At 38.8% G+C, this 16,420-nt stretch overlaps 1 protein-coding gene across 2 annotated transcripts in view; it reads right to left on the reverse strand.

Moving 5' to 3' along the window:
* LOC126864723 (E3 ubiquitin-protein ligase MIB1) overlaps nucleotides 1–16,420 on the reverse strand; it is a 346,017-nt gene that overhangs the window by 253,169 nt on the left and 76,428 nt on the right. For both annotated transcript variants that reach the window (XM_050616336.1, XM_050616335.1), the window contains exon 9: nucleotides 10,418–10,569. In XM_050616336.1, coding sequence (XP_050472293.1) covers nucleotides 10,418–10,569 — 152 coding nt within the window. The remainder of the gene's footprint in view (nucleotides 1–10,417; nucleotides 10,570–16,420) is intronic.

Consider the following 16,420-nt stretch of genomic DNA (forward strand, 5'->3'; position numbering starts at 1 on the left):
GCGTATATCGTACGCCGCGTGATATCAAGTTTGCTGTAACTTCGAATTAGTTTTCGTAACACGACTTCTCGCCACTCGTATATTCTGCGAGAAGCCGCACACGTCCACCGTCGTCTTCCACGCTGTCGTGGCTTCGTGAGTGCCATCGTGCCTTAAATCACCTCAAAGTGCTCTAAAGCGGGGGTTAATCGAATTTAGCTGCACATAAATCGATGTCCCTTCACGCTGGAAGGAACAATTTCCTTTGGTCGCGGTAAGTTATATCTCGCAGAATAGCAAATATATATGTATACGCGAGCAAATATTTTTGATGAAAGTATCGTAATAATATAATAAAGAGAGTAATAGAGATAAATGGTCGTAGCAAGAGAAATGAAAGATCGTCGTTGCAGGAAAGAATATATCTATTCCGTCTGGAATTTTTCGATGGATTTCTGGTGTTTAAATATGCCAGTCCTTTGTAAATTTGCAATGTTCCTATGTTCCTTTCGAAAAAAAAAGGATTAGTTTTGCCTACATTTTTCGTTTGAAAAATAGAAACAATTATTGTTATAGGCAACAATTCGGTACCGATACAACAATATGATAACAAAAATTGTACTGAGAGAGCGATGAATAAGTAAAATAAAATTCTGAAAATATAGATACACGAATGTCGTTTCCAAAAAAAACCACATAGCATCATAGAGGGTTAAAAATACACAGTTTGTTGTTGTATACAAACACGATAGTCTACGTTGAACATTTACGTGCAGTAAGGCAGATTTCAGTTTTGCGGAAATTGGTTCGCGCTTTCAACCACCAGCCGAAATTATTCCAGGACGTTATTATTGCTACGTTATTATTGTATTATGACGTGATACCACTTGCAGAATAAATTGGGTTCCAGTTTGTCTAACATTGTTATTATTATAACACTGTTATCGTTAAATTAGAGGAGTAAAGTAAAATTAATGCTGAAAAATAATAATCCTGCACGTAGTTTATGAACGCGACATTAACTTCGTGTACTGCAAATGAATTTTCAAAATTGTATTATACAACGTGTGAATGTCGAACATAGAAAGGATTATATGATTGCAGTGAAACAGTCACGAGTTTTCGTAATAGTCAGTAAATAAATTGAACACGATACAGCAAACTCGTAATTTCTATAACACTAAGCTAAACGAAAACGGATTCCATAATTAACGGACTGTAATATCTTAAATGTTAAATATTAAATTTTACGATCTAAATATTGTCCAAACATATTGTATTTTATTTATAAAATATAATACTTTGCAATATTAATCCGATACGAATTCGTTATTAATATACACACATATACGTAATCTTAAAAATTCATTCTCTTCGATATTTCCCGCAAATGATTTTATATTTGAAATACACAAGAACGAAATGCTCATCTTCGATCACAGCGAATCGAAAACCAAGTAATTAATTTCACGTGGTAACTTCCAAACGCGTATCGGCGAATCGGATGTCGAAATAAAAGATATGCGGGTGTACGAGAGAATCATGTTCGCTCCACTTGTCTCTGACACAAATTTTGCTCGTTCCATCAAACAGATAACCAATGATACACCGCTATCGACTACACGATAATTCTTGTAAAGTTGGCAATACTTAAAGCCTTAGTTAAGGCAATATAGAAAATTGACGTAATCGGCCATTTATTGATCCCGCAAAGGGTGACTAATTCGCAGGGTTACAACTATCGCTCAACTATCAATATATACAGATGCCGATATAATATTCAACGACGGGCTTAGCCGAGCCGCGGCAGAGATGCAATTTACAATGCGATTCGTGTTTATATCTCCGTATGTAGGCATAATAATTGCACCATCATGGCTGAGTAACGAGCTATCGGGAGCATGGCGTAACAAAGAGAACGCATAGCCGGGTAATTTTAGTGGCCTTTACACGTAATGGCTATGCACGGGCATAGCCAGCTGATCGTTTCGTACTGCTCCGACTACAAAGCGTTATTAACCCCGTTTCCCCATATCCATACTTTACGGTGAAATACTAAAACATTACAATCGACTGGTTGTTCCGTGCGAATGTGTACTATCGTATCAGATATCATTTATGCAAATTTTTAGGTGGTACAACTTCTGTCGTTTGCCTGCACAACTCGCCGATATAAAATATCACGGTGCATTGTGAAGTTTATAAAAATAATTGCACGGTGGTACGTTAGGTGAAACTTGCTCGTGCTTAGATTATCTGCACGTACCTTAGCTTTATAATGCATGAAAAATTTGTCAAGGAAAATCTTGGCAATCAGAACGGAACGCAACATAAGATATATGAGGCTTAGGATCTGATTAAGAAGACAAGTTAATACGTAGTTTGAGAATCTTAAGCGAAACGAAACTCTCGTTAATTTGAATTATCATTATGTCAACTGATCTCACAACAATGCGTATATAGCGTTGATTGAGAACGTGTATTTAAATTTACGTGTATTAATATTCTTTTTTCAGTGGTGTTTAAATACATCTGACCACCTTCCGTGAATCGCTGTTGATAATGTAGCAAATAAAACCACGTTATGAAAGATAAAACGCTCATATAATTCTATAATAATTCTACAGTAACATATTTTCCCCCATATTCAGAACCACCTTCAGAAACGTTGTTTCAATTTGTCGAACCAACTATCCTCAATCATCTACCATCACATTTCTTGCAATTGTTTTTAATAATTAATACCGGGCGTTGTAGGTAGCAGCCGAAGACATCAATACAACCGCCAGCTGTTATCATTTTAACCAAGTTGCTAATACAGGAACAATGTTAATTATGATGATAATGTTATCACATACACACAACGCACGCTACACTAATGGCAGCGTCGCGTACAAATTGCACAGAACTGCATAGGTATAACAAGCTAGGATCACGTCCATTGTTCTTAAGCAAAACTTCATTTGGCAAGATTAAAACGCCCCCAGCCTTTATTCCAGCTTGGCACACGCTGCGAAGTATCACCACCCTCGGGAGCAAAACTCCAGGTGTAAACAGAATTAAAAAAAAAATAAAAAACAAAATAGAGAGCAACTGGACGCACACAGTTTGAAGATTCTTAAAGATTTTATTTTAAAGATTTTAAATATTTACATTTTAACTTCGTTTCGTTGCCGATCGTATCTCGGCAATTTCAAACTATAATATTTAAAACATTCACTTTAAATCATGCTATAATGTATTGCTTTTAATTTCAACTTCTTAATTAAGTTTTAAATTAAGATCGATGGGGAATTAAAATTCAATGAAATCTCATTTATACAGCTATTTTACGATAACGTCATCTTTTCCCACCTTTAGCGGTAGACGATAATAATAATAAATAAGATAGAAACACTTAGAACACAATGCAAAATCCACAATTTCACGTATTATTCCTTTGCTGCAATAACACCATTAAAAAATATGTGTCGAAACACGAGCGATTCTTTAAGCTCCTTATAACTAATTGAAAATAATAAAAACGACACTTGATCCTGTTATACAAACGCCATCCTTTCCGCTGATTCTATTAACAAACAACAATATTGTTGCATCATATTTTCCGACACAACTAATATTTTCTAGCTGTGTCACTCCCGCTAACGAAGCTACAGACTCATCCGGGAAATGTAATTCTTCCATCGACGAAAATGAAATTCCACTCGATTCCCTTTAAAAAAAACAGCGTCCGATATCAAATGCACGACACAAACCCTTGGCCAACCGATTATATCAGAGGCAGGATTCAATTTGCAAATTTAATCACGCTTAGAGACAGCTGTTACAGCTAACCTCGGGCGATTCCATTTCTAGCCAATAACAAAGCTTCATATCCCGCTACTTTCACGACACACAGGGCAAACTTTGCGCAGTTTCTACAGAGCAAATCCTAATCTTCGCAAAGCCGTGGTTGCATCGGGCGCGTTTTGACGTAGGACGGTCATCGTTCGACCTTAATTCGAGGGTGCATACAGAGGGGCCGAAGGCAGAAGCACGGAAAACGAGGGAAGTTTCGCCGGCAACCCCCCGGAGAACGTGGCTTACAAAGCGGACTGGAGAAAGAGAAGCAAGCGGAAGGGAGCTGCACCGGGAGGGCAGGAAATTACGTCTCCGGACGTCCGTTCGTTCGGCTTCAGAGCTCTCTCTGCAACACAGGACTCGAGAGGAGCTGGCTGGCTGGCTGGCAGCTCCTTCACAGGCCAAGGAAAAGAGACACGGCAAGGCCGAGAGGAAGCGCCAACGCTGGAGAAAGAGAATCGGCTACGAGACAGAGAGAGACTGATTTCGTCCCTGACCGGGAACAAGAAGGAGGAGGAGAACTGGGAAAGGAGACGAGTACGCCACGAGGTCGTCGAGAATCCTGACCTGACTCTGCAGCCTAGAATATCGTCGAAATTCACCTTTATTTAGCGTCAACGCAGCGGGTGTAACGAGCGCGAAGACGACCACTATTTTCCACGTTCCAGCTGATTTTAGGTTTAAGCTTGGGCTTACGACTGGCGACGTCCTCTTGCGTCGATTGAGGATCGATAGCGAGCGAGCAAGTTGGAGATTGAGAAGGAATTTGTAGGTGTTTTTAGATATTAAGCTTGTTGTAGGCACGGCAAATGGAGGTAAAAGTCAAATCTTTTATAGAAGGGCAATTTTATAATTTAGTACGCTGCCGTCCGATTGCGTGTCAAAACTATCTTTTCATTTGATTTTGAGATTAGTTATGTGCGTTCGTCATCCTCTTAGACATTTGAAGGAAATTAATAACGTCTAACGTATACGGACTAGCATTAATGAAATTAAAACAACATAGTAAATAGGCTAAAATAATTTGTTTCTTGCGAAACACTGTGCACTTCGTCCACCAATTCTAAAAAGGCTTTTACCATACTTTCTTTATCTATTTCGCACTAAAACCTTGAACGACTAATCGTTTCCTTGATTACACCGTTACATCATTAGTTTCGAAAGAATTATTTTTCTTGCTTTGTACTGTTCCATCATTTCACGACATGAAGCTACTTCCTAGATGTCCTGATGATAACCGATCAAAGAACGGAGAGATAAAAGTATATGATAAATGGAGATATAAAATATTATCCAACCTATGCATATCGAATCATAACCCATTAATCGTACTTCACGAAGGCGATTATTCTGAAAAAATTCAGAGGAAACCGGGATGATGGATCTCCAGTAAAGTCGTGGAATCGATTAGAACGATATCCAACTCGAGCGAGTGCTGATAGGACGCGAGCGGAATGTTTACCCGGTTCTCGACTCGCACTCGGCGTACACGGAGTTAGAGAAAACTTCATTAGCTTTGAGCACTTACTTCCCTTGCGAGCTACCTCGCTGTGTGAATTAGTTTCAAGACACACTTCATCCATTTGCCGTGGCGAATCGAACCGCGAGCAACCTTCCAACCGAAATCTTGATCGTTCACCATCCTGACTTTCATCGATTCATTCTAGTGGCTGACTATTGAGCGTTAGGATCATTTATCAAGTCGCTTCATAAGTATAGTTACTTGGGGGAGTGCTTCTCCGCAAGAGAAGCAAATCTCTGATATTTCTTCTCCCTATTTTCGATTTTCTTCTCTCCTTCGTTTTACATGTGCTAGGTACATCGTTTCTTTAAAATTATTAGCTTCTTTAAATTGTTAACGTAAGTCATAATTCACAACACTTTTGCAGTGAATGGGATGAATGATAATTTTATAATTTTCTTTCTTAAATCGATCAAACAATTTAACAAGTTATACGTACATTTTCGTTCATATATTGGGAAATACGATTAACGTCTTAAATTAGAAAATCGATCTCCTTTCGTTCGGGAAAAAAGAAAGAGGGGAAGAACTTTAAAAATCGTTTAGCGGTACAGTTTCCAACGCTTGAAAAATTTCACAGTAAACGAAACTTATAATAAATGATGGCTCGGTGTTCGGTTTTACTCCCCACATTTTCCTCGCTCCAAAAAATATAACAGTAAAGTTTCTATCACTTGAAAAATTTCACGCCAAACAAAACTTATAATAAACGATAGTTCGGTGTTCAGTTTAGCTCCTCACTTTTCCACGACTTCCTCAAGGTACAATAGACTACTTTTAACATTGAAAGTCGTTCGTATTATCCATTACACTCGCACCTTGTACGATGTAATTTTAACCGTGAATTGCGAGATGAAATAATTATTCTAAAATATTATCATTTTTCCAAAGCTCGACGCTTCTATTCTACTACATAGAATTCTATCTATCATAGTATTCTACTACATAGAACTACCTCGTATGAATCAATATGGAAGATTTTTTCTTTTTTATTATTATTTAATTTGTACTTTACAATTCGTCCAGCTGAACATTTGAAAAATTTTTCTAATTTTTCATGTGGATGGCTACCCCCAGCAGGATACCATCTTCGAGAATATGGAAGATGTACACTCAAGAATTCAGCTCCGATAATCACCAAACTTGGAAACATTGACCATGACCATGCTCGCCACGTTCGTTAACAATTTCTCCACGCTGAAGAATGGATGAGAAACGGAATTACTTAAAGAACGACCCGATGTAGATATCTTAAATCACTCGCTAATCTAATTCCAGGTTCGTTTCGCGCCAGGTAATGCGTTTCTGCGTAATGTCACGCTCGATTTTCACGCAGATACAGGTACCTGATGGCTGGTCTATGGAAGCCGTTGTCGACAGGAAAGACGAAAGAGAAAAAGAGAGCGAGCAGTGGAGAGAACGGGATAGAAAAACAGGGTAATAGGTTCCCTTTGAAATACATCCTCCGGTCGGTGATGCGGCACATACATCTTCCCGCGGTAATCAGCGCCCTCCGGTTTAAAAGCAACGAAGGTAGGTAATATCCGGAGGCGATAGACGCGGATGCGAAAACCCGGTCTCGCAGACACCCTCTATCCCCGGCTTTGCACCATGAAAACCATCCCCTTGAAATCTACCCCCAGCTAACCGCAGATCCACCGCGGATCCACGTCTATGGGTGTGCAAGCGTCTTCTTTTTTTTTTTCTGCCGACTAACTTGATCGACTGTTCGAAATCGAACGCCTGGCGAGCTCTTTGATGAAGAAAAATGATTAACCACTTACGCTTCTGGGTCAAGTTGTGTACCACGTTCAACCTACATTTCGCTTCTATGGGAATATATACTCGTAATTTGACGTTACAGCTTTCTGTAATGGATCACAGCTTGGTGTGAAATATTCCTATAAAACATTCTTCTTTCTTAAGCTTGGAGTCGTACGAACGATGATAGATAGAATATTAATGCGTTTATAGGAAGTTTGATGGTGCAGAATATGTAAAAATATACCTAAAAGGATTGGAAGTATATAGATATTAAAGTATTGAAGGGAAAAAGTAGCTGCAGTATTTTCGGTAACTTCGCACAAATGGGAACGACCATGGCGCGAGAGATTGAATCGAGTCGACGTGATGCATTCAATTAACGTAATACAGTGGAATTCACGAACCGTTATACGCGTTAGTCGGCTATGAGCCATCGTGTCTCACTTGCCCAAGCACGTTCATTGTTTTCGCTTTTCACGACCTGGCAACTCGATATGAAAGCAAATATTGCTCTATTTACAGTAGCGTAAGATCATAAATTGTTTTTTTTTTTCTTTTTTCTTTTTGCTGGAACGTTTCGAAATTACACTATCCAAACTTGACATTTTACTATCTATCTAGATCACTGTGACTTTCCCTCGCTTTATCATAATGCGGGCCAAATTTATAATTCGTTCGAATTAGCAATGACTTTGTAAACGACGATTCGTAATGATTGAAGTACGAATATCGCCTATAATAAAATAAAATAGGTAATGTTAAATATTTAACGGGATTGACATATTATGAAACTTCACCGTGTATCGTACGTTCTATGCTACATAAACATGGACCTACTGTAAATAAAGTGGAACGTTACGTTAAAATACTAACATTAATCCTCTGTTAATCTCTTCTCTGTCACTTCGAAATTATATAACATTGCTTATGTCAATAATCCGATTGTAACAGTCATTAGTTCTTGATTCTTTCAGCGTACTAAAAAGCTATAACGAATTATTTCATTTATTCAGGAGCAACGAAAAAGACAGCCATAGAGAGTGAAAATGGTTTCTGCAGAATTTTTAATGGCCATTAGTAATTTCAAAAATACAAAGTTCCGTGCGTAACAGGGATAAATAAAAATAATACAGCATCAAGTTGCCTGAAATTCTAGCTTCATTATGTAAATTGTAAATTAACGCGTAACAAAAACATTGGACATTTGAAACAAGGGCGTAGAAAAAAAAGTTACAAAGCGAGGAACTGTACGATAATTTTATATACGTAGAAAGGAGCGAAGGAAAAAGATTTTCGAACGAAATTCTCGTTGATAACGAGACAATTCCAGGACGCGGATGTCCGCCGAAACAAAAGCTGCCATCGCGATAATCGTTTCCTTTCTACCATTCTACGAGTTCTCGCACCATTGAACCATTGCTTTTTCCATTCGACGACAGAAATTTGTCTGTTATTTCGACGAGCAACATCGCAACAGAGAGCGTGGTAACGCGCGAATCGCTGACACCGAGAGCTTGAAAGTAGGTACCTCGTAATTGCGATTGCAGAACTACTATGCGCATCCGGTGTCTGCATTTTCCATGGCCGGAAACGGGCATGAAACGTGACAGGGGAAGGGGTGTAGTACTGGCGAGAGAAAGAGAGGAAGAGAAAGAGAGATGGTCTGATTTTCGAGTTCTTCAACAATGGCACAACTTGACTCCGGTTTATTAAGCAAAAGACAAGGATGTACATGACTGTGCAATAAACTTTTGTAATCCTTGCCAGTGTTGAGTGAGATGTATGAGAATCTATTACAAATTTAAATATAAATGGGATTAAAGTAATATTCAAGAGGAATATTTAATATTTTTCCGTAACGAAGTAGCCGCTTAAAATTTTTAATCCAAACCTCGTGATAAATTTTCTTCGTTGTTTATAGCGTTGAATACAATGTACCGGAAATATCTTTGCGTGATTAAAGTAAGCGCAAGCATCCAAATTTTTCTCTATCCTGTGACAGTTTATTACCAGATTAATCCTACCTTTCACGACCTTGCATTTTCATACTATTTTCCTGATATAATTCAAAGTTTAAAGAATTGAGGAGTATGTTCTTAAGGGGAAATAATATTTCAAGAACCTGATCGAAGGTAGATATTATTCCGAGGTACCAGCTATCATTCCAAGAACTCCATCAATGTCTCGAAGTAACAGAGGCGAGCAAACCTCGAAGATCCTCGAGATTGTAACAGATGAAATTGAACAGAAGGGCGGCGACTGCTGAGAATTGGAGTAAAATTAACTCAGTACTTCGCCAGAATGTCCGACTCGATTAGACTTCGAGAGACAACTAGCTCGGAAGCACCTGTGGTTCGACGTTCTTTCATGATTTGTCGAACAAGAGAACAAAGCCGAAGAGCGATTGGATACGGCGCCTTAAAATCCTTCTCGGGATTTACTTGAATCCTCGTTGAAGATTCATAGATACTCATTGACATATCGATTTAACGTCGCTGTATACCTTACAATTTGGATTTATGCGAATGACAACGTCACATCGAATCGACATTCGAGGCAGACTACATTCAATCTTTAATCCGGATTCGCTCAAACATCCAATCAAAAATCATTCGAACGAGAAACGTTCCAACATTCTAACGTCTATATTACACGAAGATTCGTTCGCTGGCAAGACTACGCTCACAGCCGCGAGTGTTGTTTTACTGTCACGAATCGTTGTCGATCAGTTTGCCAAAATAACATGCATATGTATTTAGATATCATGTGTAAACGAATAATTGCTAATAAACATTCAGTCACAAGTTCGAAAGATACTTTAAGCATTTTATATATCTTTGTTACCTGTATTATGCGAATTCTTGGACCTTCATATTCCCCATAAACGCATAAATTCATAAACGAAATTGATGAATTCTTCTTCCATCCCTGTCGTTAGAACTTCACCCTTGTAACTTCAAAACTTTCAAATCTCTTCGTCGCGTGTCAATCCGTACACTGGAATCATTTGTTAGGAAGAAAATGCAGCTTGTAACGAGAAAATACAGCTCAACATCGCCAACAGTGATACCAACACCTATTGTGTAAAAATCGAAAAAATATGGCCAAGAGAGAGAGAGTGAGACTGTCTTGAGCTATAGAAATACAGCCGGCTATTCTTAATTGTCAGGCTGTTTAGAGCAAAGTCCTTTATCGTTCTATTCTCGGTAGTGGTCGGTTCGGACGGTTAAATTCTACCGCCGACAGGGACATTCAACATGGCGCACAGTATCACGGACAAAAGCGTAAGCATCGAAAACGCGAGCTACTTACCTTGGGTTTCCACGAAGAGCAGCGTGGTGCAGAGCGTTGAAGCCATTGTTGTTCGTGAGGGTGATGTCTGCGGCATGGTCCAACAACAGAGCCAACATGTCATCCCGTTTCTTAGAGATCGCATCGTGAAGGGGAGTGTCACCTTCGGAGTCCTAGAAACGAAGGAACAGCTTTCACTTACAGAGTGTCGTACACGGTTTTTTCGTTAGGAATCGATTACCCCGGACAAAGGATCGTGGGTCTTTTCTGGTTAAAACAGAGGATTCTTGTTCGGAGAGGACACTTGTATTTCTCGCAAGCGGATTATTTTTTGAAACCTCGGAAACCAGGAAATTTTACGAAGAAACACGTATTTCTTAGTATTAGAATTAGTAACTCATATTGCGTAAATATGCAAAATAAAATTTTATTTTCTTTAAATATATTATTTATTATAATTATATTTATTAAATTAACTTTCGTTTAAATATTAGGTTGTCCGAAAAGTTTCTTTTTTTTATGAGAAAATAACAGACGCACAATGTTTTTTATTTTATATTATTTTGTCAAATTACGTACGATCCAATTTGTTATGTCGAGATAAACACCGCGACATTTCACATATTTGGTTTCACGTTTGTATGAATATGCACTGTCGTAAAAATCACATTTGCGTAAGAAATACATTTTTCGGAGAACCTAATATATTATTTCGAAAGGGGCAATTTATATCAATTTTGCAAAATGTATGTATTTTCAATATCTTGTAATTTCTACGTACATTGTCAAGTTTGTTTCGAACATCGTGAATACGATCGTAACGATCGCATTTCATTATCGTGTTAACGAAATTTCTAAATGTTTTTTACCAGTACAACACACGTAATATGTTCATAAAATATTTCTGTAAGTATCCAATGTAACACGCCACTGTGTGCGCGTTACCACGTCCCAATAGACGAATATGATACGAGTATTATATTGGAACACTTGTATTTTCAAGAAAAATATTATTTCTTAAATTCTGGAAGGAGATAAGAATACGATAATGCAAAAATAAATGTAGAGACTTTTCTTCGTACATATCATTTACCTCTTCAACGACAACAGACTGCGGGGAACAGGAGGTTGCATTATATTTATACTGTGAAAGAGAATGTCATTCAGAAGCCGTAGGAACAGGAAAGAAATACCTTTATCCTAGCGCGTGCTTTCTGCTTTCAATGTAAAAATAGAAAGTAAAGTTCAATGTAAAACAGAAATTTTTCTTCGCGCTTCAGTATATAGTGCATAGAGGTTTTCTTCGCGATACATTATTCATATTTCAACAAAAAAGAGTGCTTTTACAAAACGCAAGAACCTGCACTCCATTTACGTCAGGCAAGATATTCTTTTCAAAGAAGTAAGAAAGCAATCCGTAGATATTATTTTTATAACTTTGTTATTACTATTTATTGCTTGCTTATTCTGTTCCATGCCGAATAAATTATTTCCCTACACCTTGAATATTTTCCATTTGTAATACGTGTCTGCAACTTCCTACAATTCCGAGTTCTTTCAACTCGATTTATTACGATTTTAAGAACGACGTAACTAAGAAAAACGCGGAACCATCTAAAAATTACTTCGCGTATTAATTTTCGATTAAATTCGAGCTTGACAATTTATTAAAACGTAGAGCTCGATATTTCATTTCATAATAATAGGAGATAGGAATATAAATACACTCGCTTTTGAAAATGTTAATAATTTACTTCCTAAGAATTTGATGTTCCAGTCTACCTAATCATTACGCACGCAAAAACTGTTATTCTGCATTTTATTCGCGTGTGAAGCGATCTCCTGTCAATTTTCCACTCCACCCTAATTAAGACCTAACCAAATGCAAACACACTTGACGAGTTGACAAGCTCGATTTTCTCGAAAACGAAGCTTCCAAAGCAATTTCGTTGTTCTTTCGTATCCGCTTATTTCGAGTCATAGAATCGCCCTGATTTCGTTCGTACCAGGAATTTAGTCCCGAAAGGTACATAACAGACTTTACGAGATTAGTTGAATTACTGGAAACGAGTCGGTCGTACTTTAAAGATTCGCGGTACTCGAGAAAAATTCAGGGCGGCGTGGTGGGTGGTGGCGGGCCAGTGGCATCCGAGCCGGCTGCGTAAATAATAGGACATCAGGCACAGATACTTTATGGGATCAGTTGGAAAAATCCTTTGTATAACTCCAATAACCGTGGAGGATAAATCTGCCGGCGCTGTCGAGAACCGGCGGTGCTATCTCGCGCTATAAATGCTGGCCATGCGTCACGCCACTAGCTGAGAGCGCAAGAGAAAGAGGCCGAGAGGATACGACGAGGAGGGGGCGAACAGCGGACAGAGAATGAAAACCAAGAATGAAAAAGAAGCTTTCGAAAGGGGTGCGAGGAAAGGGTATAGAGATTGAGGTGAAAGTAGATATTTGGAAGAAGGAAAGTGGATGAGAAGAATGAAGCAGAGAGCGGTGTGTGTGTGCGAATGGGAATTGTCCGAGGATTGCACGACAGCCACGAGACCCTGTTTTATTTACCTGATCGCACCATCCTGACCATTATTCTCGCCAACGTTATCGAGCCACGAGGGCTGATCGGTGCACGATGCAGACCAGCCGTTAACTCCACCAACTTCGTTTCTACTTCCATGAACTGCAATTAACGGATCGCGATCGAATTAACGAGCGTAAAGAACACAGTCCAGGGAAAACAATCGCATGTACGCGGCCGACCGATGAACAGGACTCGCTAGACTTCTACCGATTCCTGTCGACATCGTAATTTCCCTTCCTTCGGTCGTTTTTTATCCTTCTCGTGACGCCTATCAGTGTTTTCCGGCTTTATCGCGATCTCCTTTTATAACAACATGCATCGTAATAGCCAAATAATTTGAGGTTTACTCTTTCTATACGCGTAGAAGCATGTTTTTAATATAACGATAAATTAGAATGAAATAAATAAGTACTAAAGTTCTTCGATTAGAGATAATCGTGGTGATTACTCGCTGAAACTTCTTGCCAATTGCATTAACGCTCGATCTTGGCTGTACGTAACGTTGTACTGGTTAATTGTCGTTAATTGACTAAGTATAAGTAACCTTTTTCATATTTATAGAATTAGTAAAAAAAAAGTAACTATGTAAACGCGTTTTGAAAGAATTGTTTTATCTTGTCACTTATAGTTAATTGGACAGGTTGTAGACGATACGAAGTATGAAACATAACGCTGCTAGTCAAAAGTTTCAAATTACATACTTAGCAGCATTATGGAATTTTTTGCAAATTTTATACGCTGACAGCAATTCACCTCCTATGGACCTAACTTTTTCGTTTTAAATTTCACTTCTAAAAATTTTCACTCAAGACTTAGGAAACTTGCCTCGCGGTGCAAGGTTTACGTGTTTATCAGGTGCGCCAGAAAAAAAAAACTATCAGAAAATTCTAAAAATTCAATCTCACCAATCACCTACTTAACTTAATCCATGAGAATTCATACGATAGTCAATAATTTCCAACTAAATTAAAAATATTTCTATCGCTCGAACCATAAAAATATTTCTATATCAGATCACACGATCCGGTTTATTCGCAGATGTTTGCTTGTCTGTTAGCCAAAAATCGATTACCAGACAATTGCCTATTGTTCCAAATACTAAAAAAGATTCGAATCTCTTGAAAATTTAAAAATCCTGAAAAGATCTCCAAAAAATTGATAAAAGCAAAAACACGAACGAAATAAGCTTCTGCGTAAACTCTTCGACTCCTGGTACGAAAACTAGCAAGTTAAATTCAAACGTGACCGTCGCGAAGGAGAATCGAAGCGATCGCTTTTCGTGAAAAATTTTGCGATCGTGTTACGCGAAGGACACGAAGATCGAGCAGGAGCTCGAGGAAATAGCAGAGCTCGTCTGGACACTTTCAATTTGTGACACTGTCACGCGTTCGTCCGCCCTCCCTATTCTCGTTCCACGTCGTTCCTTTCACTGGGAACGTAGCGCAACCCTTTTGCCATCACGAGCCACCTGCTTTCCCGACCGTTTCGCCCTCGTTTACCAAACGACACGCGATTCGTATCCCTCCGTGCCGCAGCTTTCGCACGTGCAACTTTCGAAAAAGCTTAATTCCGCTATTTCTTCCATCGATTTTCCTTCGACCCTCGCCCCGCCTTTCCTTATAGCCTTAGCTGACCATCTTGCGCGTTTCGATCGTCTCGATTCTCCTCGCCTCCGGCTCCTCGATTCTTCCTTATCGGTGACAAACGCCGGAAGATTTGTCAGATATAAGAAGTACAAACGGCTAGCGACGAGTTTTATCGGGACTCTGTATGGCCTATTAAACTCACGGTATTCCCCTTTCTGCCAGATAACTGATTTCAATGCTACGTTCTAGTTTCCTGGTAGAATCTTTATGCAGGCAGACCTTTCGTTTGACAGAATTAATAAATTCGATGGCAATGATACGATCGAGGCTGAGTTACAAAGACCGTTATGATAATTGGTATTGAACTTTGGTATGTCGTTGGCGAAGCGATCATTGCAGAACTCGTTCTGTAATCTGCGGTGAAAGTTTCTACAGTTCAGAAAGTTAAGGTATCTTTTCGTTGAAATATCGCGTTAAGTTTGAAGATAGAAGCGATAAAGATGCGAGATTTAAAGCGGTATCGTAGCTTGGATTTGTGTATATTGCTCGGAATTTGCTCGAACGTTCAAAGTGGTGTCCTTTATAAAATAATATGATATCTATTGGTTGGGATTAGAATTGATTAGAATTTTGATTAGAATTTTAAATAATTTAATTATTTCTTATAAGCTTTATAGAGAAACGGATAAAACAATATGTATTATTACGGTATACTTTTACTATATGGAACGTAAGTCTTTTTCACGTTTTATTCATCGAACATCCTTAGAAAGTCTATTATTATGTTTATGAAGATTTATATCAATTATCATGTAGTTACTGTTATCCAAGTTCTTTTCTAATAACAGTCATAAAAACTTTACCGCGTCGTGGAATGATTAAATATTTACACTGAACATGGCATTTTTAACATTTTAAACCAACAGTGCCCCAACTATCGTTAATCACGTCCAAGTAACAATTTACTATACGTCAAGATCTCGAACCCACAATCAAACGTGATCATAATTAATCGTTCAAATTGCCATAGTACACACATTTAGCAGGCAATGTTCTTCAAACAACCGGTCGCAAGATCAAACGCGAAAATTATATCGGTGCAAGGCCGCGTAAACATTTGGTAAAGCTAACTAGCCGTTTTAACGTGTTCGGCAAGAAACTGCCGTCGTCACGAAAACGTCTGATTGGACCACGACCAAACGTCAGAACGGATAGAGGGATCTCAGAGGGTAGCACGACCGTGTGTACGTATCAGGTGAACGAGTCGGGAAAATGAGAAAAGACAACAGCAACAACACAGCGGCAAACCGGTCAGAGCAGTGTGGATTACAATCAGTGGCAGTGTCGGGGGCTACCGAGAAGCGAAACGACGACGACGACGACGACGACATCGACGACGGGGACACGCCGAGTCGAAGCGGCTTGATTGCACCGCAAATATTGACGTGGCTAATTCTCTCTCACCCCGTTTACCTATCGAAGGTGACGAGCTACACTAATGAGGGCTTTAAGATGTCACCAAGATGCTAGGCAAACTCCAGTTTGCCCGCCGCGTCGTCGAAAATCGGAACGTTCGTAACATTTCAACGTTTTACCAGGATTTCTGATTAGCTTTCTGCAGGTTAGGATTTTCCTTGACAATCAAAAAAAAAGAAGGTAATTAATTGTATCGTATCCCGTGGAAATAAATCGAGGTTTTCAGGTACGATGTTGTTTCAGATTGCGTAGCTTCGCTTCGTGTAGAATTATTTGTAATTTCCTTAATGAGATTTTTCTCTTCCGTCGTTACAAGGCTACTAATGATACCCCGCTAATTACTAGGAATTAATAATTATCGTTGTATTATTATATAAC

Source organism: Bombus huntii, chromosome 4, assembly GCF_024542735.1.
Source record: "Bombus huntii isolate Logan2020A chromosome 4, iyBomHunt1.1, whole genome shotgun sequence".
Taxonomy (NCBI): domain Eukaryota; kingdom Metazoa; phylum Arthropoda; class Insecta; order Hymenoptera; family Apidae; genus Bombus; species Bombus huntii.